The sequence below is a fragment of the Gambusia affinis genome, linkage group LG21 (assembly GCF_019740435.1).
Source record: "Gambusia affinis linkage group LG21, SWU_Gaff_1.0, whole genome shotgun sequence".
Lineage (NCBI taxonomy): Eukaryota > Metazoa > Chordata > Actinopteri > Cyprinodontiformes > Poeciliidae > Gambusia > Gambusia affinis.
In genome coordinates, this window is record NC_057888.1 from 5,422,021 (window position 1) to 5,439,385 (window position 17,365).

Sequence of the window (17,365 nt, forward strand, 5' to 3'; positions counted from 1 at the left end):
AATCTTTCTGGTTCCCCTGAAGATAACAGACACAGTTGCACCACAGCGTTCTGTTAAGATGTTCTGACCTGATTACCAGTAAGGGAAAAAAACAAAACCAGTTATGTTTTTGACCATTGGTATTTTCTGCAATAGCTCAACACAATGTAGCACGTAAAGGTTGTAGTTTTTAAATCTTTGCTGCAATGTGAATGTGAAAAGTTTGGTTATTTGATATGCAACATCCTTTTTACATGAACACCATTAAATACAATCCAGTAATAATAAGAAATTATTAGAAGGGTTGAAACGATTAATCAAATTAATTGTGACAAATCGATCACTGATATTAAATGTAATTTCTTAAGCTCTGACTAGAAAAAAACTGTGTGAAAAAAAATACAATTTCATGTGATTAATATAAGAAATGACTTATTTTCTTATAATCAAATGGGGATTGTAATGAAAAATTGAACTGTGTGGTAATAAATTCATAATATATCAGCCGATAATAAAATTTTCCGCCATGGCCAATTAAAATCAGACAATCTGAGGCAACATTTATGCTGAATGAATGTAATAATTACTGAATAGAGAATAAAAACACTCTAAACGTTGATGTTTCTTTTTATATGTTGTACTATTGGCTGTGGGTTTGGAAACAGGGTCTCTGCTGAGACATTAATGCTGTTTGGGAAGGAAAATCTATTTCCTCAAATCGTTTGAGATCAACTAACTTATCAGGTTTTACAGTGTTCTTCCTAATTACACACTACATTTTTGCAAAAGTCAGTAATTTAAAAAATAAGACATGTATCAGGTAAACTCACTCACTCACAATGTTTTCTCGGTTTCAGTTTCTGTAATTTCGTGACTTTTAGTTAACAGTAATAACGTTGGTGGCAGCTCAGCTCAGCGCTGCCACTGCTGCCTGAAGACTTGCTGTAAATCAGTTTCAGTTATGGTGACTTATTAACCAAAATGGCTGATTCAGCTTTGCTTTCTCTCAGAAACTTCCATCATCCACTCCAGCGTTTCTCTGCATCTCCTCTCTCCGTCAAAGCGAACTCTGAATCTCTGAAGCAGTTTCGTGGAGACGATGAGGAGCGACAGTGAATCGGGGGGAGGCGGGTCGGTCCAGGATTGTGAAAGTTTTTATCTCTCAGCAGGAATGCAGTGGCAGGTCTGGACCTGAACTTCCGCGTTTAGCAGGAAGAAACAGTCAGAGAGCCCAAATGCAAGCTGCATCAGCACACCCAGATCTGCCTGCATGTGGCCGTCACCTTAGGCTTTTCTCTGAGCTGAGCGAGATTTCAGGGTGGATCTAATGTTCATGTGGCTTTTATTTTGAAATAAACTGGTGAATTGAGGATTATTACAACTGAAAAGGTGAGTTACATCTGTTTATCTGAGTGTTGTACCTACAGGTAACGGTAAACACCTACAACTGATCTTTTTACTTAAGCCAGGAATATTCTGATTGTTAGTCACTTTATATGAATGATTTTCTCTTTTTCTTTCACTAAATAATGTTGTTTGATAGAAAAAGCAGCTTTTAAAACTGAAAATATTACAGTTTTCACTTTTTCGCCAAGAAAATGATCAAATATTGAGTTTGTTTAATTTAATAAAGGTAAATATGGTGGTTTTGCTTAGGTAAAGCAGCCATACATCAAATGCTGAAGTGATAAAAAGGGATGTAAGTTCATATGTTTATTTCTAACTGGGCGTAGCCTGGAACTTGCTGCACTTACACAATAACTACATAAAACCATCAGGTTTGTTTTTAAAGCGCTTGGTGATTTGAGTTTGCTGCTAATATAAGAGAAACTTTTTAAATGTGGATGTGAAGCCTCTCTGGAAAGACGAAGTAAAGGTCTTTTTGGTTGAGGCGGCGTCTTTTTTGTGTCGTCAGGGACCATTTTAGTCATTGCGTTACTCTGTTTGTGACTCATGTGCAGCCAGGATTTTGTGTTGTAAAAAAAATAAATGACCAAATGAAGTTAAGAAATTATGTTTTGTGTCGCGTCGGTTATGAGTCATGGCTTTCCATCCCCTCAGGCGACGTCTTTTTCTCTAATTTCTCCACGTTGAATCTCTGTAAACGCGTCTCCTAAATATAAATATCACATCCAAGTAAAAGCGGTCGTTGCTTCTGTGTCTGTTTTTGAATTTCAACGCATTTGTGGGTAAAACGGTGCAAACGTGTTTGACGTTTTTGTTGGATGGTTCTGTAGAGAATAAATATTCAGTTCTGCATTTTAATTATATGTTAAAATCTGATCATGAGATCACATGTAACAATATGAAGAGTTTCAGTGCGTGTTTAAGAGGAAGTGAAAACTGTCAGTGTTCTCTCCATCTCACCCCAGAAAGGGAAGCCTGCTGTTTTCTTCTCAGTTAAAGTGAGAAACGTTTACGTGGTTAAAACAGGCACTTAACTGATAATGTACAATTAAACTTGAGTCTAAAATAATCCAGTCCAACATTGTTAATCATATTAGCCCCTGTTTTTAAAAGAAACTGCAATATATATTTGTATAAGTCGACTGTTAATGCATGTTGCTAGCTTAGCTTTACTGGTTCACTCAAAAAAGCTGCAAGTTTAAAGGTACAAACAATCAAGTCTTGAAAATGTTACATTAATCAGCTAAAAAGATCAGAAATTCTTTAAGTTTTGAACATGACATGATTAGGAGGTTACTAGAGTTTCTGCGAGTTGAATTTAAGAATTATTAAGACGTTGTTAGGATGATTATGATGTGAATTTAAAATCCACATCATTAACAAAAGTTAAAATAATTAAGCTAACTTAACAGCTTTTATTGTCTAGGCCTCTATTGTATAACAAGGAACTTCTAAGCAGTTATTTTAGCTATTTTCTGAAACTTTTCTTCAATGAAAACTTTAGAGGAATTCCATGAACCAAGAGACGGATAAAAACTTCAATTAAATTTAAGCTTGAACGCAAGAAAACAAAGCTGCCAGTTCATTTCCCACTGAAAAATGAACAAAATTAACACACTACAATTACTGCATTTAAAAGCATTTTTTCTGATCCAGCAGAAATCCTTACTACGATTTGTATAATAATACTTTGACCTACAGAGAAATGAAGCAACATTTCCTGAGTTGTATAAAGAAGTCGTGTTTTCTTCAATGGCTGTTTCAATAAGACAGTATAACAGTACGCAATCAACAACTTAGTGTGTTTTCACACCTGATCGTCCAGTAGACTCAGTTTGGTTTGGGACCAAAATTACAACATTTGTTGCATTTTACTGTTTCAAACAAACCAAACCTTTTAAAAAACATTATTCCCCTCCTCGCCTGTGGGGGCGCTACACCAAAACCCACTAAAGGAAATTACAAAACGTCTGAAGAGCACACTGTGAGCAACTTCCTTTTTCTCGAAATGTAAACAGATTTTAATGGTTATTTAACCTCCAGCCATTTCTACAGCTAGTGATAGCATCACACTTTTGTCTCAGAACTGCAATAACACAAAATTTTACCAAATAATTTTGGTGTACTTTAAATACAAATATCTTAGTACAGTTGAAGTAAGACAAAACTAACTTACAAGTAACTTTTCAGCAAGACATCTGAGCTTATTTTAAGTGAATAATTCCTTAATATTGATGAAAAATTTGACAGATTATTTCACTTATAACAACACATTTTCCCATGTTATAAGTGAAATAATCTGGCACTGAAAATAGTTTTTTATCAATATTGAGGAATTATTTACGCAAAATAAGCTCATATGTCTTGCTAGTTTAGTCTTATTTGCACTAGAAACTAAACAGAAATACTTGGTTTTTAGTTTTTCCAGTGTTTCCATTAGTGTGCTTTTTGACACTTCTGCAGGTGACTCATGTTCACCCTTATCTAAGAAGGAAGTGTCTTAAGGATCAGGTCCGCTTTTGCCTTCATCAGCAGATGTTTTCACAATCCGTCCAAATGCAATCGCTCTTCTTTTCATTCCTCCACAAGCTGGGAGTCGTCTGTTTAAGGCATCGGGCCTCAGAAATTAACATTTCAGAGCCGTCTGACTGACAGAGTAAACCTTTCCTCATGTGAGCCGGGTTGGAAAATTGAGCTGGTTTAATTATGGAAAATAAAATGTGATGCCAGGAGAAGAACATAAAAGAAAATGAGCTGTATATCTTTTGGTATTATTAAAGAAAATTACTAATTTTTAATGGTTTAGCATTTGACTTCGACCACAAACATCTCCTCCCCTAGAGGTGCACCGAAAATGAGAAAGGCAGAACAAACTGAGTTTGCAGGTGGCTGCTGACACCATTTCCGAGATGATTTCAGTTTGCAGAATGACAGGAAGTTAACCCTTCTACCACTTCCTCTCCAGTCTGCGTGCCCTCCTCAAACATGGTTAAATGGTAAAAGACTCAAACTCTCCAGATGCTCCAAAATACACACCACTTGAATTTTGTGGTTCAGCATTTGATTTCCCCAGTATGGAATGAAAAGTGAGCGGAGATTAAACCAGGAAAATTTCTCTTAAACAATGAGATTTGTTCTGATCTCCTTTCAGAATGAGGTGTTTCAAAGCCTCCTGTCACTTTAAATCCAAACGAGCTGCTTCTGGCCAAGCCCCTAACTCAACACTTAATCTCACACAAGAGAGTAGCTGTAAACAGATGCACAGTTATGCAACTGTTCATCTTTGAAAAACAGAAGTAGAGCCTCCTGCACAACAAACAAGAATGCAGCAAGTGGTTTCTGAATGATACATCAACAACAAAACATTTGTCTTTTCCAGCAGCCATTGTACAGCGCACACAGCGGCAAAACCAACTGACCAAACGGGCTTTAATTCAGCTGTGGTTGCAAGATAACTGGCTGGGGTTGCTAGGTAAAGGCCAGATTTGTGACATTACATTCTGTAATGGCTCGTTTTCCAGACAACAAAAATCATTAATTTATTGCCAAAAACCAGCTCAGTGTTTGTTTTTTTAAGCGATTGGTCTGTTTTTGGAAGCAGTAGAAACCCAAATACAAAGTACAAAAATGTGAAAAATGTGAATTTTGCATAATAGCTGGAAGTCTATCATTAGCGCCGCACTGAAAACAAAGAAAATATCCACAATTTACTTCTTATTTTCCAATGTAAGAAAAACAAATCCAGGACTCCGTTTTGACTCCAAATTCAGGATTATCATAATATTCACTTTGAGGAATGAGGCAGCAAAAATACATGCTGCTGGCAGCTGATTCAACATGATTACAGTAAGTCTTATGGAGATGGGTTTTTTTTAAAAAATAGCCACTTTAGTGGTTTCTTGGGCTATTTTGCTTTAACTTTAAACAATTAATTTTGATAACGTAGTTTAGTTTTTGTAGAGCTCAACATGTTTGAGGAATTTTTAGGATTTGAAAAGGTGTTTAATCTTATTTTTTAGCAGCTTGTGTGTTAAACTCTGTCCCAACTAAAATTCATACCAGGTATTTCATAATCTCTCGCTTGGTATTACGTAAATGAAACCTGACTGAGTGTCTTAATATAGATCAGTATTTGAACTTTGGGGTGTTTGTGTGAAGAGTGGTGCAAATCAAATGTTGCCTCAAGACATACCAACACTCTGCACCGCCTTATGTTTTACAGAAATGCAAAATAGGACTCACCAGTTCAACACGTACAACAAGACTTGGCAAGTTTCGACAAATATCGAATGCCTGAAGTTATGCATGAAGTCTTTCTCCATTTAAAGACTGTGCAGCTCCAGGGAACATATTTCTGCACACATTTTAAAGGAAAGTGTTTGAGTTGCAAGAACATTAAATCTAAACTTTTGATCTCTAAGATCCCATTTTAGATTTCTTTGTCACTATTGCATTTAATCATCTACAAAGAAAGTAGTAATTGTTATATTTGTAGTTCATTTCTGGCATAAGATTGTGGATGTTTATATTTCATCGCAAAACAAGAACAAAGCTGATATTCCACAAGCATTTTTGCCAATATTGAACTAAGAATTAGATTTTTCTATGCTGCAAATTCACCAAACCTTCATCCAGTATTGCTGATTTAAAAGCTCTAGAATGGGAATCTGACTTTAACTACATCAGAAAATCAGAAATAGACCAAATTTCCCATTTTTCAGGACCAATTTTGACTTCAAAGTAAAAAACCTAAACATCGTTACTTTTCAAAAGGCTTGAACTTCATTGTCATTGCCTCAGACGTTGTTAACAAGAGGACCATAAATCGCAAGTATTGGACAAATCCAGAAACATAATCAATAATAGTTTCCCAAAGTTTTGAAGCTCCTTGTAATTTTAATGCTGCTTTTTCAAGCTTCCAGTCACTGCTAGTTCAGCATTTGGGCAAATGGTAGCCTGTGGGTAAAACGGGAAGACGTGTAAATTTGTTTGGTTTCTGGATACTTTCATTATTCACTGCTTCCTACATTTTAGTTTCTGTGTTATCAAAGTCTCTTTTCACATGTTATGAGTCAATAATTTGAGTTTATTTACTACAGTTTGCACATGTTTTAGAAATATAAAGTTAACTAAATCAAACATCGGTCAGAAATACAATCATTGACAAAAGAATTCTCTATAAACTATCAAGAAAATTAAAATAATCTATTTACAAATCAGATCTAAACCAAAGTTAAATCTAAATTAATTGCACGTCATTTGTAATTTTTCAGGGAAGATTGTTTCATTTTGTACAAATATTTTTACTTTGGGGAACTGGAAGGTTTTTGAGTTCTAAATCTGTGTGAACAACAATCACATGTGGGGTTCCTCAAGACTCTGTTCTTGGCCCTCTTTATTTTCAATATCTGTATGGTCTCCTTATGTCACATGAATGCTGATAGAAGACAATTTTAAATCTCTTAATCAAAGTTGAGCATTTTTATAAATATCTATCTCCTCATTTCAGCTAAATAAGTAAAAATTTGAAAACAAACAGATATATGCAGTGGTGAGCGCAGTTGTGGGATGAAATGGTGGATTTGCCATCAGCAGGAGTAAACTGGCACCACTCAGTCCCATCTGTGTTATTTTAATGTTTCTTTTCCTCTTGCATATGAGAAACAATCCAGTGATGACAAATTACCTTTGAAATGGACTTTAAAGCTAGTTTTCTAACTTCTGTGCACAGCTAGCTGTGCTGCAGTGCTGATGCTAGCTTGTGTGTAAACAAGAACAACATGCAAAGACTAGACTTTAGTTGTGTTTTCAAACTTCCTCACAAACCTTTATATTACTTCTGAAGCACTGGTGTGCTCATTTTAAATGGCCACTTTTCTCATTTCCAGTAATGGCTAGCTGTGCTACAGTGCCAACATGAGCAAAAATTAAATATTTTTATTCTTTCTTCATAATGTTGCTTCCTTTTCATGTGTTATAGTTATTTTGAACTACATGTCTGTCTCTTTCAAACATCAGAAACTGGGACTGCAGTTTTATTTTTTGTGATTAGATCATCTGATTTTAATTATTTGATCTTTTATGTGTTTTCTGGTTCTTGATTGCAATATGTTACACTAAAATAAATATTGCTGTTTCTCTATGTTAGTTTATGTAAAAGCAAATCAAATCTCTACTCTTAGAGCTTTTTATTTGTTATTTTTTCAGATGGACGATATAGACGCTATGTTCAGCGACCTGCTGGGGGAGATGGACCTCCTGACTCAGGTGAAAAACTTTCAGCAATATTTCCTTTCTTTTTTATCTCCATTTGGATTTATGAGCCATTTTCTATGTCTTTTAGAAATTATTTTTTGAGATGACATGAGAAAATAAAGTAGAAAACAAAAATTGTGATGTAGCAAGGTTACTGATATAACGTGTTTAATGTCAAATCAAAGATAAACTTTACTCTAAGATACGTTTATTATCCAAATTTGGGAGTACAAGTTAGTTTTCAACTCATTCGACTGATTTAAAAATCATCAGTTAATTATTAGATTTCTTTCTTACTGTAGAAAATGTACATAATAATTATAATTTATTAGGAAAGATTATTTCATTTTGCACAAATGTTTTTATTGTGAGAAACTCAGTGTGTTGCAGGATTTTGAGAGTCAAATGTGTGCAAACAATCACATATGGGGTTCCTCAAGGCTCTATTCTCAATCCACTTTATTTTTAATATTTTTCACCCCCCTACCTCATACAGTAGTATTACCTCTTTTAGCAGATCTATGCTGGTGACATAATTTTATGTCTTTGTGATCACAGTCCATTACAGTCACTAATTTTGTGCAAAAACACAAAATTAGTGACTGTATTTTTTTGTTACTAGTGCAAATATCTTATTGCACTTGAAATAAGGCGAAACTAACATATAAGTAACTTTTCAGCAAGATATAGAGGCTTGTTTTAAGTAAATAATTCCTTAAAATTTATGAAAAGTGCTAGTTTCATTATCAGATTATTTAACTTGTAACATGTCTTGTTGTAAATTAAATTATCTGCCAGTGGATCTAGTTCTTTTTCATCAATAATAAGGAGTTATTGACTTAAAACAAGATCATATATCTTGCTAGTTAGTTTGTAAGTTAGTTTTGTCTCATTTCAAGTACTAAGATATTTGCTTTAGAAACTGGACCAAAAATACTTGGTAAAATTTGTGTTTTTGCGGTGCATAATATTAATTTGTGACGGTATCAGCATAATCGTTTGAGAAATTGTTGTTCCCTGTGCAGAAATAATCCCGTTCTCATAAATAGTCTATGTTTATTCTTGTCTGCAGAGTCTCGGACAGGAAACAGAACCTCCTGAACCGCACCCCAGCACTAGGCGGGAAATCAACTTCTCTGTCGGCTTTACTGGCCTGAACGGTGACTTTCCTTTTTTTTTTTTTTTTTTTTTTTTTTGTCAAAATCTCTCTGACAGCAAGTCACTGATAGGAAACTTGCACAATAACTTCTAAAGTTACGTATAGAAAGGACACAGTCATTGGTTTCATCAGTAACATGGAAAATTAGAAGAAAGAAGAAATCATTGAGTTGATCTGTTTTATCTGTTTAACATTTCACAGATCAGGGTTTAATCACACTTTATGTTCACAAGACGCTGTGAAGGGTGTGACCGTCAAAGGAAGGTCACACCCTTGACGTTCACAGCTCTTCTCTATGTTGTTTAATTCTTACAGAATATTTTTTTAATTAGATGCTAAAAGTCAGCCTTTACAAAACCTACAATTTACATTTATCGCTTTTATTAGCTTGTTATTGCGTTAAGTGAGCCACGTAGGACCTATAACTAATCCAAGAGCGCAAAAATTCAGTATATATAGATATACGTCATATCAACCATAAAGTATCTGTTTTTATTTTAAAAAACTGAATACAAAAATTAATATGTAATAGTCTAATAGGGGTGGAAATACATACATCCAACAAATAAATGATGATTAAAAACATATTTTTGTGAAGATTATGAAATTGTGAAACATATTGATAAAAATGTATGCAATATTTGAAAAGCATACGTAGGCCTGTCACAATAACAAATTCTGCTGGACGATAAATTGTTCCAGAACTTGTTGCGATGAACAATAATATTGTTGTTTTGAGACAATTACAGTAATTTAATGATTATAATGGTAAAATAAAAATGCAAGAACACGTTGTCAAAGATCAGAAAACTTTAAATTCTAATGAACACTTAACGCTCTAACTGGAAGACATTTTAAATCCATTTAATCTTCCAAATTATCATTTGGAAGATTTCCAAGTTTTCAGGTCGGAGCCAAATTTTTAAATATCAGTGAGTCACATTTAATTAATGACGGCGATGATTACTAATACTTGGTATTTCATCAGTCCTGAATCAGAATTGGATGTTTTAGGCTTTAAGGTTCAGGAGTGGAAGTAAAACTAAATAGAGCATGTGAAAGTAAAATAATGCATGAAGACACTGTGCATCAGCAGTCTTCTGTGGGATTTTTTCTTTGAAGAAGGAAGATAAAAAGTGGTAAAACTGAAGCAAACTTCCAATTTACAATGTTCCTGAAACCCAATAAAAGCCAGTCTCAGTTTAAGAGGACATGGAAGGACCATAAAACATTTGAATTACGTCTTGATGATTTGATTCTGCTCCCCCAGCGTCCCTACATGACCTGGAGGACAATGACTTGGACGCCCTGATGGCCGACCTGGTGGCCGACCTCAGTGAGACAGAAAAGAAACTGGAAGCAGAAATACAAGGCCTGAAAGCGCCACCATCGTCTTCATCAGACCTGCCGCCACCGCCCAAAGGCCTGGGCGTGCAGCCTGCCTCCTCCATTACATCACCACCGTCTCCAGGAAATAACAGAGGCAGCAGTGTCTCCACCACATCTTCTTCCACCTCCTCACCCCTGCCGCCTCCCCCTCTGCAGTCATCAAAACCCACAATGGTACGGCTCCTCACTCTAGAAAAGCTCATAGTCATCTAGACATCAACGACAATGACCTTTTCACCTCCAAAGGTTTACAGATACCGGTCCAGATTTTAAAAGAAGTGAGAGTTTGAATGAAGGTAACATTCGGAGGAGTTTACTCTTTAGGTAGACACTATAAGGCTAAACAACAATGGGGTAAAATATTTTTTTCAGTTCACAAATCACCAGATGTGGGTGGAGTTCCCAAAAATTGCATTCAAATAAAAGTAGCACTACTTCAACATATTTTTACTCAAGTAAACGTAAAAAGTATCCAGACATGACGGAAAAAAGAGTAAAAAAGTCTAGACAACTACTGGGTAACTGATCAAGTTATCGATCATTTAATATTTAATAATTACATCATCAGACAGAGAAAAATATAAAGTTACATGGAAATTTTTGTAATTTAAGGGAGAAAATTACAATAATTCATATAAGTAACAAAAAACAAAAACAAAATTGGGCAAAAGAAAATGTTTCCAGATCAGTTTCTTTAAATATGAAACTTTAATAAAAACTGCAGGTGTGTGTCTAGTGAATTTTTGGTTAAAACATTTTTGTTTTTCATTCAGTGGGTAGAGAATCCAGAAATTTACTCACGAGTAAAATACTTCATAATAAAATTACTAAAGCAAAAGTAGAAAAGCAGAGTAAAAAAACTCCTGAAAGTAATTTTTTTCTAAAAAGTTACTCAAATAAATGTAACTGAGTAGATGTAACTAGTTACTATCCAACTCTGCTAATCAGCGATGTTGTAATGGTGAGAAGGTTACATAACTCATCACTGGCATGTTAATTGGAGGTTTTGAATGGTTATGTTTCAGTTATTCAATTTCAACATACAACTTCAATCATCAAAAAACAAGAATTAAACAGGGTTAGCTAAAATTAACGCTGAAATACGGCGCTTCGTTTGCATATTGAAGGGATAATTACCGGATCGTTATAAGCAAACATTATCTCAAACGCATACAGCTGCCAATGTAAAAGAAGAGTAACTGTTGCTAACGGCTCGATATCTATTCCTGAAGGCCCCCTTAGCTGCCCAACAAGGTGCCTGATGTAAAACACTAAGTTTAGCATCGAAATAAACAAACAAAGGAATTTATAACATGGATTTTCTAAAATATACTCCTATATTTTAAAATGTGTACCTTAGCACATTAATTCTCGGCTTTTGACATTTTTGACCTCTCTCACGAATTGTAAATCTCATTTACTGCCTGAATTTCTTTAAGCTTCTTTGTTTTTTAAAATGTGTTTTGTAGTTTAATCATCCCACCTCGGCCAAGGCTGTTCCCTTTGTGTAAATTTCAGATGACTTCTTTATTTTTTTTTTCCTTTCTGTCTCTGTGAAACTCAAAAAAAGAGTGGCTCAGGTCTTATAGCAGTCGGACAGTGAGGTCACAGATAACTAGATCCATCTGTTGGAGTCAGAGAGACGCGTGAGGAGAAACAGTTGAGTGTCTGTCTGGAACAGATCAAATGCACACGTCCATGCAAAAACTGTAACAGGATCAAGGGGTCTAGAGGAGGTAAAATAGTGTCAGTCTTTGGATGGTCTGGATAGGTAAGGTAGACGGGAGCTTATTGTTTTAACAGAGCTCCTGACCTCATCTTACTGTGGTTAAAACACCAGCTGTGGCAAAAGTGTGCGTCACTGGTAAGTGAGATGTGTCCAGGTTAGCTTTAAATGCACAGTGTTGATGTTACTATCAATGGGAAGACTGCTCCTGTTTATTGAAAACCCTATCTGGAAATAATCGCACTTTACAAATATCTAAACATACTTACCTTTCTGATAAGAAAGCCAAACCTTAAAGCTGCAGTTTACAACTTTTATTTATTTATTTTACATATTGCTAGTTAGCATTTCTCATAATGACAGTAGATAAATGGTTTTTCTGTAAAGGTAAGTGTTTCTCTGCCATTGGCATATTTAGCAGCGCATTCACAAGGATTATTGACAGCTCTCAGACCCTCCTTATGGCTCTGATTGCATTTCTTCATATGGCAATAGTAGCTCAGGGAAGAGAAAGAGGAGATTTATTTTTTCACAGATTATCTGTGTCGTACATTGTCACAATATGGTGACAGTTTTAACAAAAAAAATTTAAAAACCATGTTTTTTATTAAGCAGAAGTTGCATACTGCAGATTTAATATTTTTCTCGTCAGTATAGTTTTCTTGATAAAAAGCTTTCTGAAGTTTTCCATCTTGTTTCTTTGGACTTTTTCAGTAATTTTCCATCTAGTTATGATACCAGACAAAGATAGCATGAGAAATAATGAGAATGTTAAAGAAAAGATGTCAGAACCAAAATTAACCATGTAAGTTCACGGCAAATGAACAGATTTGATGAAATGAGGGATGAATTTCTGGATAGGGAATGGCTGAAAAAGCAAGAAAAGACTCAAGAAAAACTTTAAAAGAAAAGTCTGCAGAATTGTTTTATGAAACTGCTTCAACCTGCAGCAGAAAAATCTGTCTGGTTGGGAGAAAAATGTAAAAAAACAAGTTATGTTTGCGAAGTTTTACACAGCACAGAAAATGTTTGGGTTTCTTAATAGTTTGATTGAAGACTATTATCAACGTTTCCTAGGCAGGTAGAAAACATATTTGGAGATGCAATATTTTGCAAACTACTAAATTAATAATGCGGTCACAAATTGAGTTAAACATGATATTTGGGGACCAACTATTATGCTTATAATTCATCTCTGCGGCATAATTTACTTTGTAGTCTTGAGCATTTTGTGGTATGCATTTCTTATATGCTGTGCCAGCTTTGTTTACTCTAAACACTCTCACCTACTTTGAGCAGGAATCTGTCTGATCTTACTCTAACAACAGCTTAACAATGAATCTAAGATGTGGCTCCGTTGTAAACCACACCACCCTGTACCAGAATACGAGCCAATAAACCTGATTTGTGATATAATGATGTTTGTAGGTCGAAAACATGGAGAGCTAACAAAAGGGGAGTACCTTCCCTCAACTATTTATCAAGTGTTGTTTAACTCAGAAAAACACTACTAACTCAGTTCCTCTATTTGTCGTTTTTTTCTGTTTAGGAAGAAATCGAAGCTCAGATCAAGACAGATAAAATCAAGCTTGCCTTGGAGAAGCTAAAGGAAGCCAAAGTGAAAAAGGTAAGACATGTTAACTTCAACTCCACATATTCTGCTCTGATCTGACTGAGCTGCATTAAAGACGCAGAGAGTTATGGAGGACGGAAAATGCTTTCTGTTCCAACACAGCATGTTGTAGTTTCCTCTCCATCTGGCCTGACAGAGCAGCCATCAATCACATTAATAGATGGGTATTTTTATCTATATAGCATCCTCCTCTGGATCGTTCTGTACATGAACACTTAATCATCTTCAAAGTGGCACAAAAGCACCAAAACACAGTCTTGGATGTAAAGCTGAGCATCGGACAAAAGTAAAGTCCAAGTATTTGACCTGACAAAGTTATCCATTCACTATAGTTTCAATGCGGTCTTGAGATAATTTGAACGTTATCTATTGACTTTTGGCTACTTTTCATCTCTTTCGACATGGAACCTCAATAAATTCAGCATGTCCACTTTTATAGACACATATATGCCTCAGTTTTGATGTATTTCCAGTGGCTTCAGCAGATGTTTCTGTGGTCTGAAATTCAGATTTATCCCTCAGTAAACCAATGCTGCTGCCACCATGCTTGATGGTGCAAACGGTACAATATTCACATGTTTGAAAGGTGATTTATTCAAATATTCCTCTTATCATTGTGAGAAAATGGTTTCCCTGCAAATGACTTCTGCAAAGTCATTTGGTTTCGTCACCAACATAGCTGGAAAGTTTGTTGGCTCCTTCCCATTCCTTGATGTTCCAACTATGTCTGGTTTATTTCAGACTTTGTTAGTGAACTAACTAATCACTCTAGCAAATATTATTTTATCCAAAGGTGATCTTTTGAGCCCATTGGTTGAAAGTTGGACACAGTTGGGCCCGAAGCTAAGAAAACCTAGCATTGCCAGTTTTGCATGAACATAAGAAATCCAGACACAATTTTTTTGTAGTTTCTCGCAGATCTGGTCTGGTCTTTTTTCAGTTTTAGATGTATACCCTGTTTGTGATATAGGACATATTGTTCAGCAACATGGAGAGGCTGTACTTTGGTAGAAACAGAAAAAGCCAAGCAAACTGGGATCTTATTAATCTTAGCCTTGATAAGATCTACAATAGCCCATATGTGTATGACAACAGTCTGGTGAACAATTTTATGAAAAGTCGTCAGTCTTCCAGAGCTGGACTTGTTTCCATATGGCAGGAAGTGTCAATTCTCTGGCCTAGATAAAAATAAATCCCAGTCAGCGCTCTGTCTGAGGACCTAAAATTACATGCAGACATTTGACTGGAATAACTGAAGTGCTGATGCTCTCAACGGTTTTATTAAAGCTAACATTATGAAGCAGAAACAATCATTTGGCTACATAACATGTTATTAAACTGGTCAACAAGCTGCATGTACTTCAAGATTGGATTTAGTCTTACTTAGGGAGTCTACTGCTGTCCACATTATATCTGAGACCTTTAGTCTACAAAATGAACATATTAAAATCCATATTAGCAGATATTAAACATGCTTCTGTCGTATTTAGTCATGCCTTGAATATGCAGCAAGGAAATTACATTTATTTCATGGTAAGCTTGTCTGCACCAATCCACAGAGATGCTGATTATTTCTTTGACTAGTCAGCATGTCTGGTGCCAGTGTGGCTGACTTGAAGTGATGTAACACCAAAAACAATCAGTAGTAGTATTAATCACCTGTCTACCATTGGCAACAGTAACATTGTAGCAAAAATTACGGTGGCCAAGCAGGGTCAATCGAAACGCAACAACAAAAGCCACAGTGGAAGTTAATGCTAAAACAGAAGCTGTGCTAAAATGGAAGCTAATGCTACAACAGAGGTTATGCTAAAACGGAACCTATGCTAAAACAGAAGCCATGCTAAAATGGGCGCTATGCTAGAACAACAATTATCCTAAAATGAAAGTTGCTATCATGGAAGCTAATGCTATGACAGAGGTTATGCTAAAACGGAACCTATGCTAAAACAGAAGCCATGCTAAAATGGGCGCTATGCTAAAACGACAATTATCCTAAAATGAAAGTGGCTATCATGGAAGCTAATGCTATGACAGAAATAACACTAAAATGGAAATTATCCTGAAATAGAAGCTATACTACAATGGAAGCTAATGCTACATCAGACGTAATGCTAAAATAGAAGCCATGCTAAAACAAAAGCTATGTTAAAATGGAAGCTATGCTACAACTGAAGTTATTGGATAGCTTCAACTTTAATTTTAGCATAACTTTCATCTTAGCATATGATTAAATGGAGGTTAAGGTAAAACTGAATTTACACTAAAAGGTAAAATACAATAAACTTGCTAATGTAACTTGCATTTTAGCATAACTTCCTTTATAGCATAATTTCCATTGCGGCTTTTGCATTTTGTTGACCTCTCTGGTATACCGTAGAATTTCAAAACTGACAGTCAAAAATCATGGTGTTGCTTGTTTGTAACCTCGCTACAGCTTAGCTTTGACTTAGCTGTAGCTAGACTACTGTGGTTGATCTTGAAACATCGCATATTTCCCTAAAGCTTCAGTTGCCCTTGTTATGTTTTGTGTTAGTATTTTATTGTTTTGGAAATAGATTTATATATATATATACATTAAAAACAGTGTAAATTTATATTTTTGGTTTTGATTTTGACAGCTGGTGGTGAGGGTGCTCATGAACGATGGCAGCTCCAAAACTCTGATGGTTGATGAGAGGCAAACCGTGAGAGAGGTTCTGGACAACTTGTTTGAGAAGACTCACTGCGACTGCAACGTAGACTGGAGTCTGTGTGAAACCAACCACGAGCTGCAGCTTGGTGAGTTCCTAAAATATCACCATCAGGTGATGCCACAACGCTGTCATGGTCTGTGCAAAGACACGAGGGATGGAAGTGGCTAAAATAAACCAAACTCGTGTGATAAAGTGTTTAAAATAAGCAGTGAAGTGGTGAACTGGTATGCACCAAGCAAAAGCAAGTGGTAAAATATAGTTGGACTTGATTACGCTACAAAAACACAAACTCTTACCAAGTATTTTTAGTGTCTAGTTTCTAGTGCTAATATCTTAGCACACTCCTGTCGAGGAGTCCTTGTTGTGTGTCGATGTGTTTTGTTTTGGTACCATCAGACCACACAAAGCTTTAGAAAAATGTTTTCTTCCAAAGGAACATTTTCTTTGAAAGAAAATATTTCCGTCTTACAGCCAGACAATGCAAAAACATAAAATCTTAGCAAGTATTTTCATCTACTTTCCAGTGCAAATATCTTGAAATGAGACAAAACTAACTTACTAGTAACATTTCAGCAATATAAGGAACAACGGAAGAATTATAAGTGAAATAATCTGCCAAAGGAACAAGTATTTTTTCATTAATATTCTGGAATTATTTGCTTGAAACAAGCTCCTATATCTTTCTGTAAAGTTCAATTTGACATCCTTTATTCAGATGTCAATCATCTCCATCTGTCTAAAATAGGAGCCTCATGACCTCAGTGGTGTTAATTTTATTCACCAACGTCACATTATCCAGCCATGTTGCTTTACGTCCATCAGGAAATGCTGCATGCAGCTTTATTTTAGCAGTTCCTGAAACTCCCCATGCGATGCGACGTGAGCTGAACTCAGTGCAGTATTGAATTTTTGGGGAACTATTTGCGGTAGTGGATTGACTCATGACATATGCTAGTATTAACTGCTTTGAGAGCATGATGGCTGTGGTTAAAAAGTTCACGCTCCCACACAGAGTTAAAATTAAGCTTCTCTTGTTGAATGATCTAGATGTTAATTTTGGTTTATTAATACTAAAACTGGTGTGCTGTAGCAGTCGTCTGTTCATACAAATGAACTTCCTG

The 17,365-nt window shown here is 35.6% G+C and overlaps 1 protein-coding gene across 3 annotated transcripts in view; it reads left to right on the forward strand.

Annotated features, from left to right (window-relative positions):
* The window catches only part of LOC122823970 (amyloid beta (A4) precursor protein-binding, family B, member 1 interacting protein), a 45,083-nt gene that overhangs the window by 19,020 nt on the left and 8,698 nt on the right, over positions 1-17,365 (forward strand). For 2 of the 3 annotated variants that reach the window (XM_044104071.1, XM_044104074.1), the window contains 5 exons: positions 7,594-7,653; positions 8,714-8,801; positions 10,071-10,363; positions 13,465-13,542; positions 16,170-16,329. In XM_044104071.1, the coding sequence (XP_043960006.1) occupies positions 7,594-7,653; positions 8,714-8,801; positions 10,071-10,363; positions 13,465-13,542; positions 16,170-16,329 (679 nt within the window). Of the gene's footprint in view, positions 1-1,000; positions 1,369-7,593; positions 7,654-8,713; positions 8,802-10,070; positions 10,364-13,464; positions 13,543-16,169; positions 16,330-17,365 lie in introns of those variants that run through there. The other variant, XM_044104072.1, reaches the window with a different exon arrangement.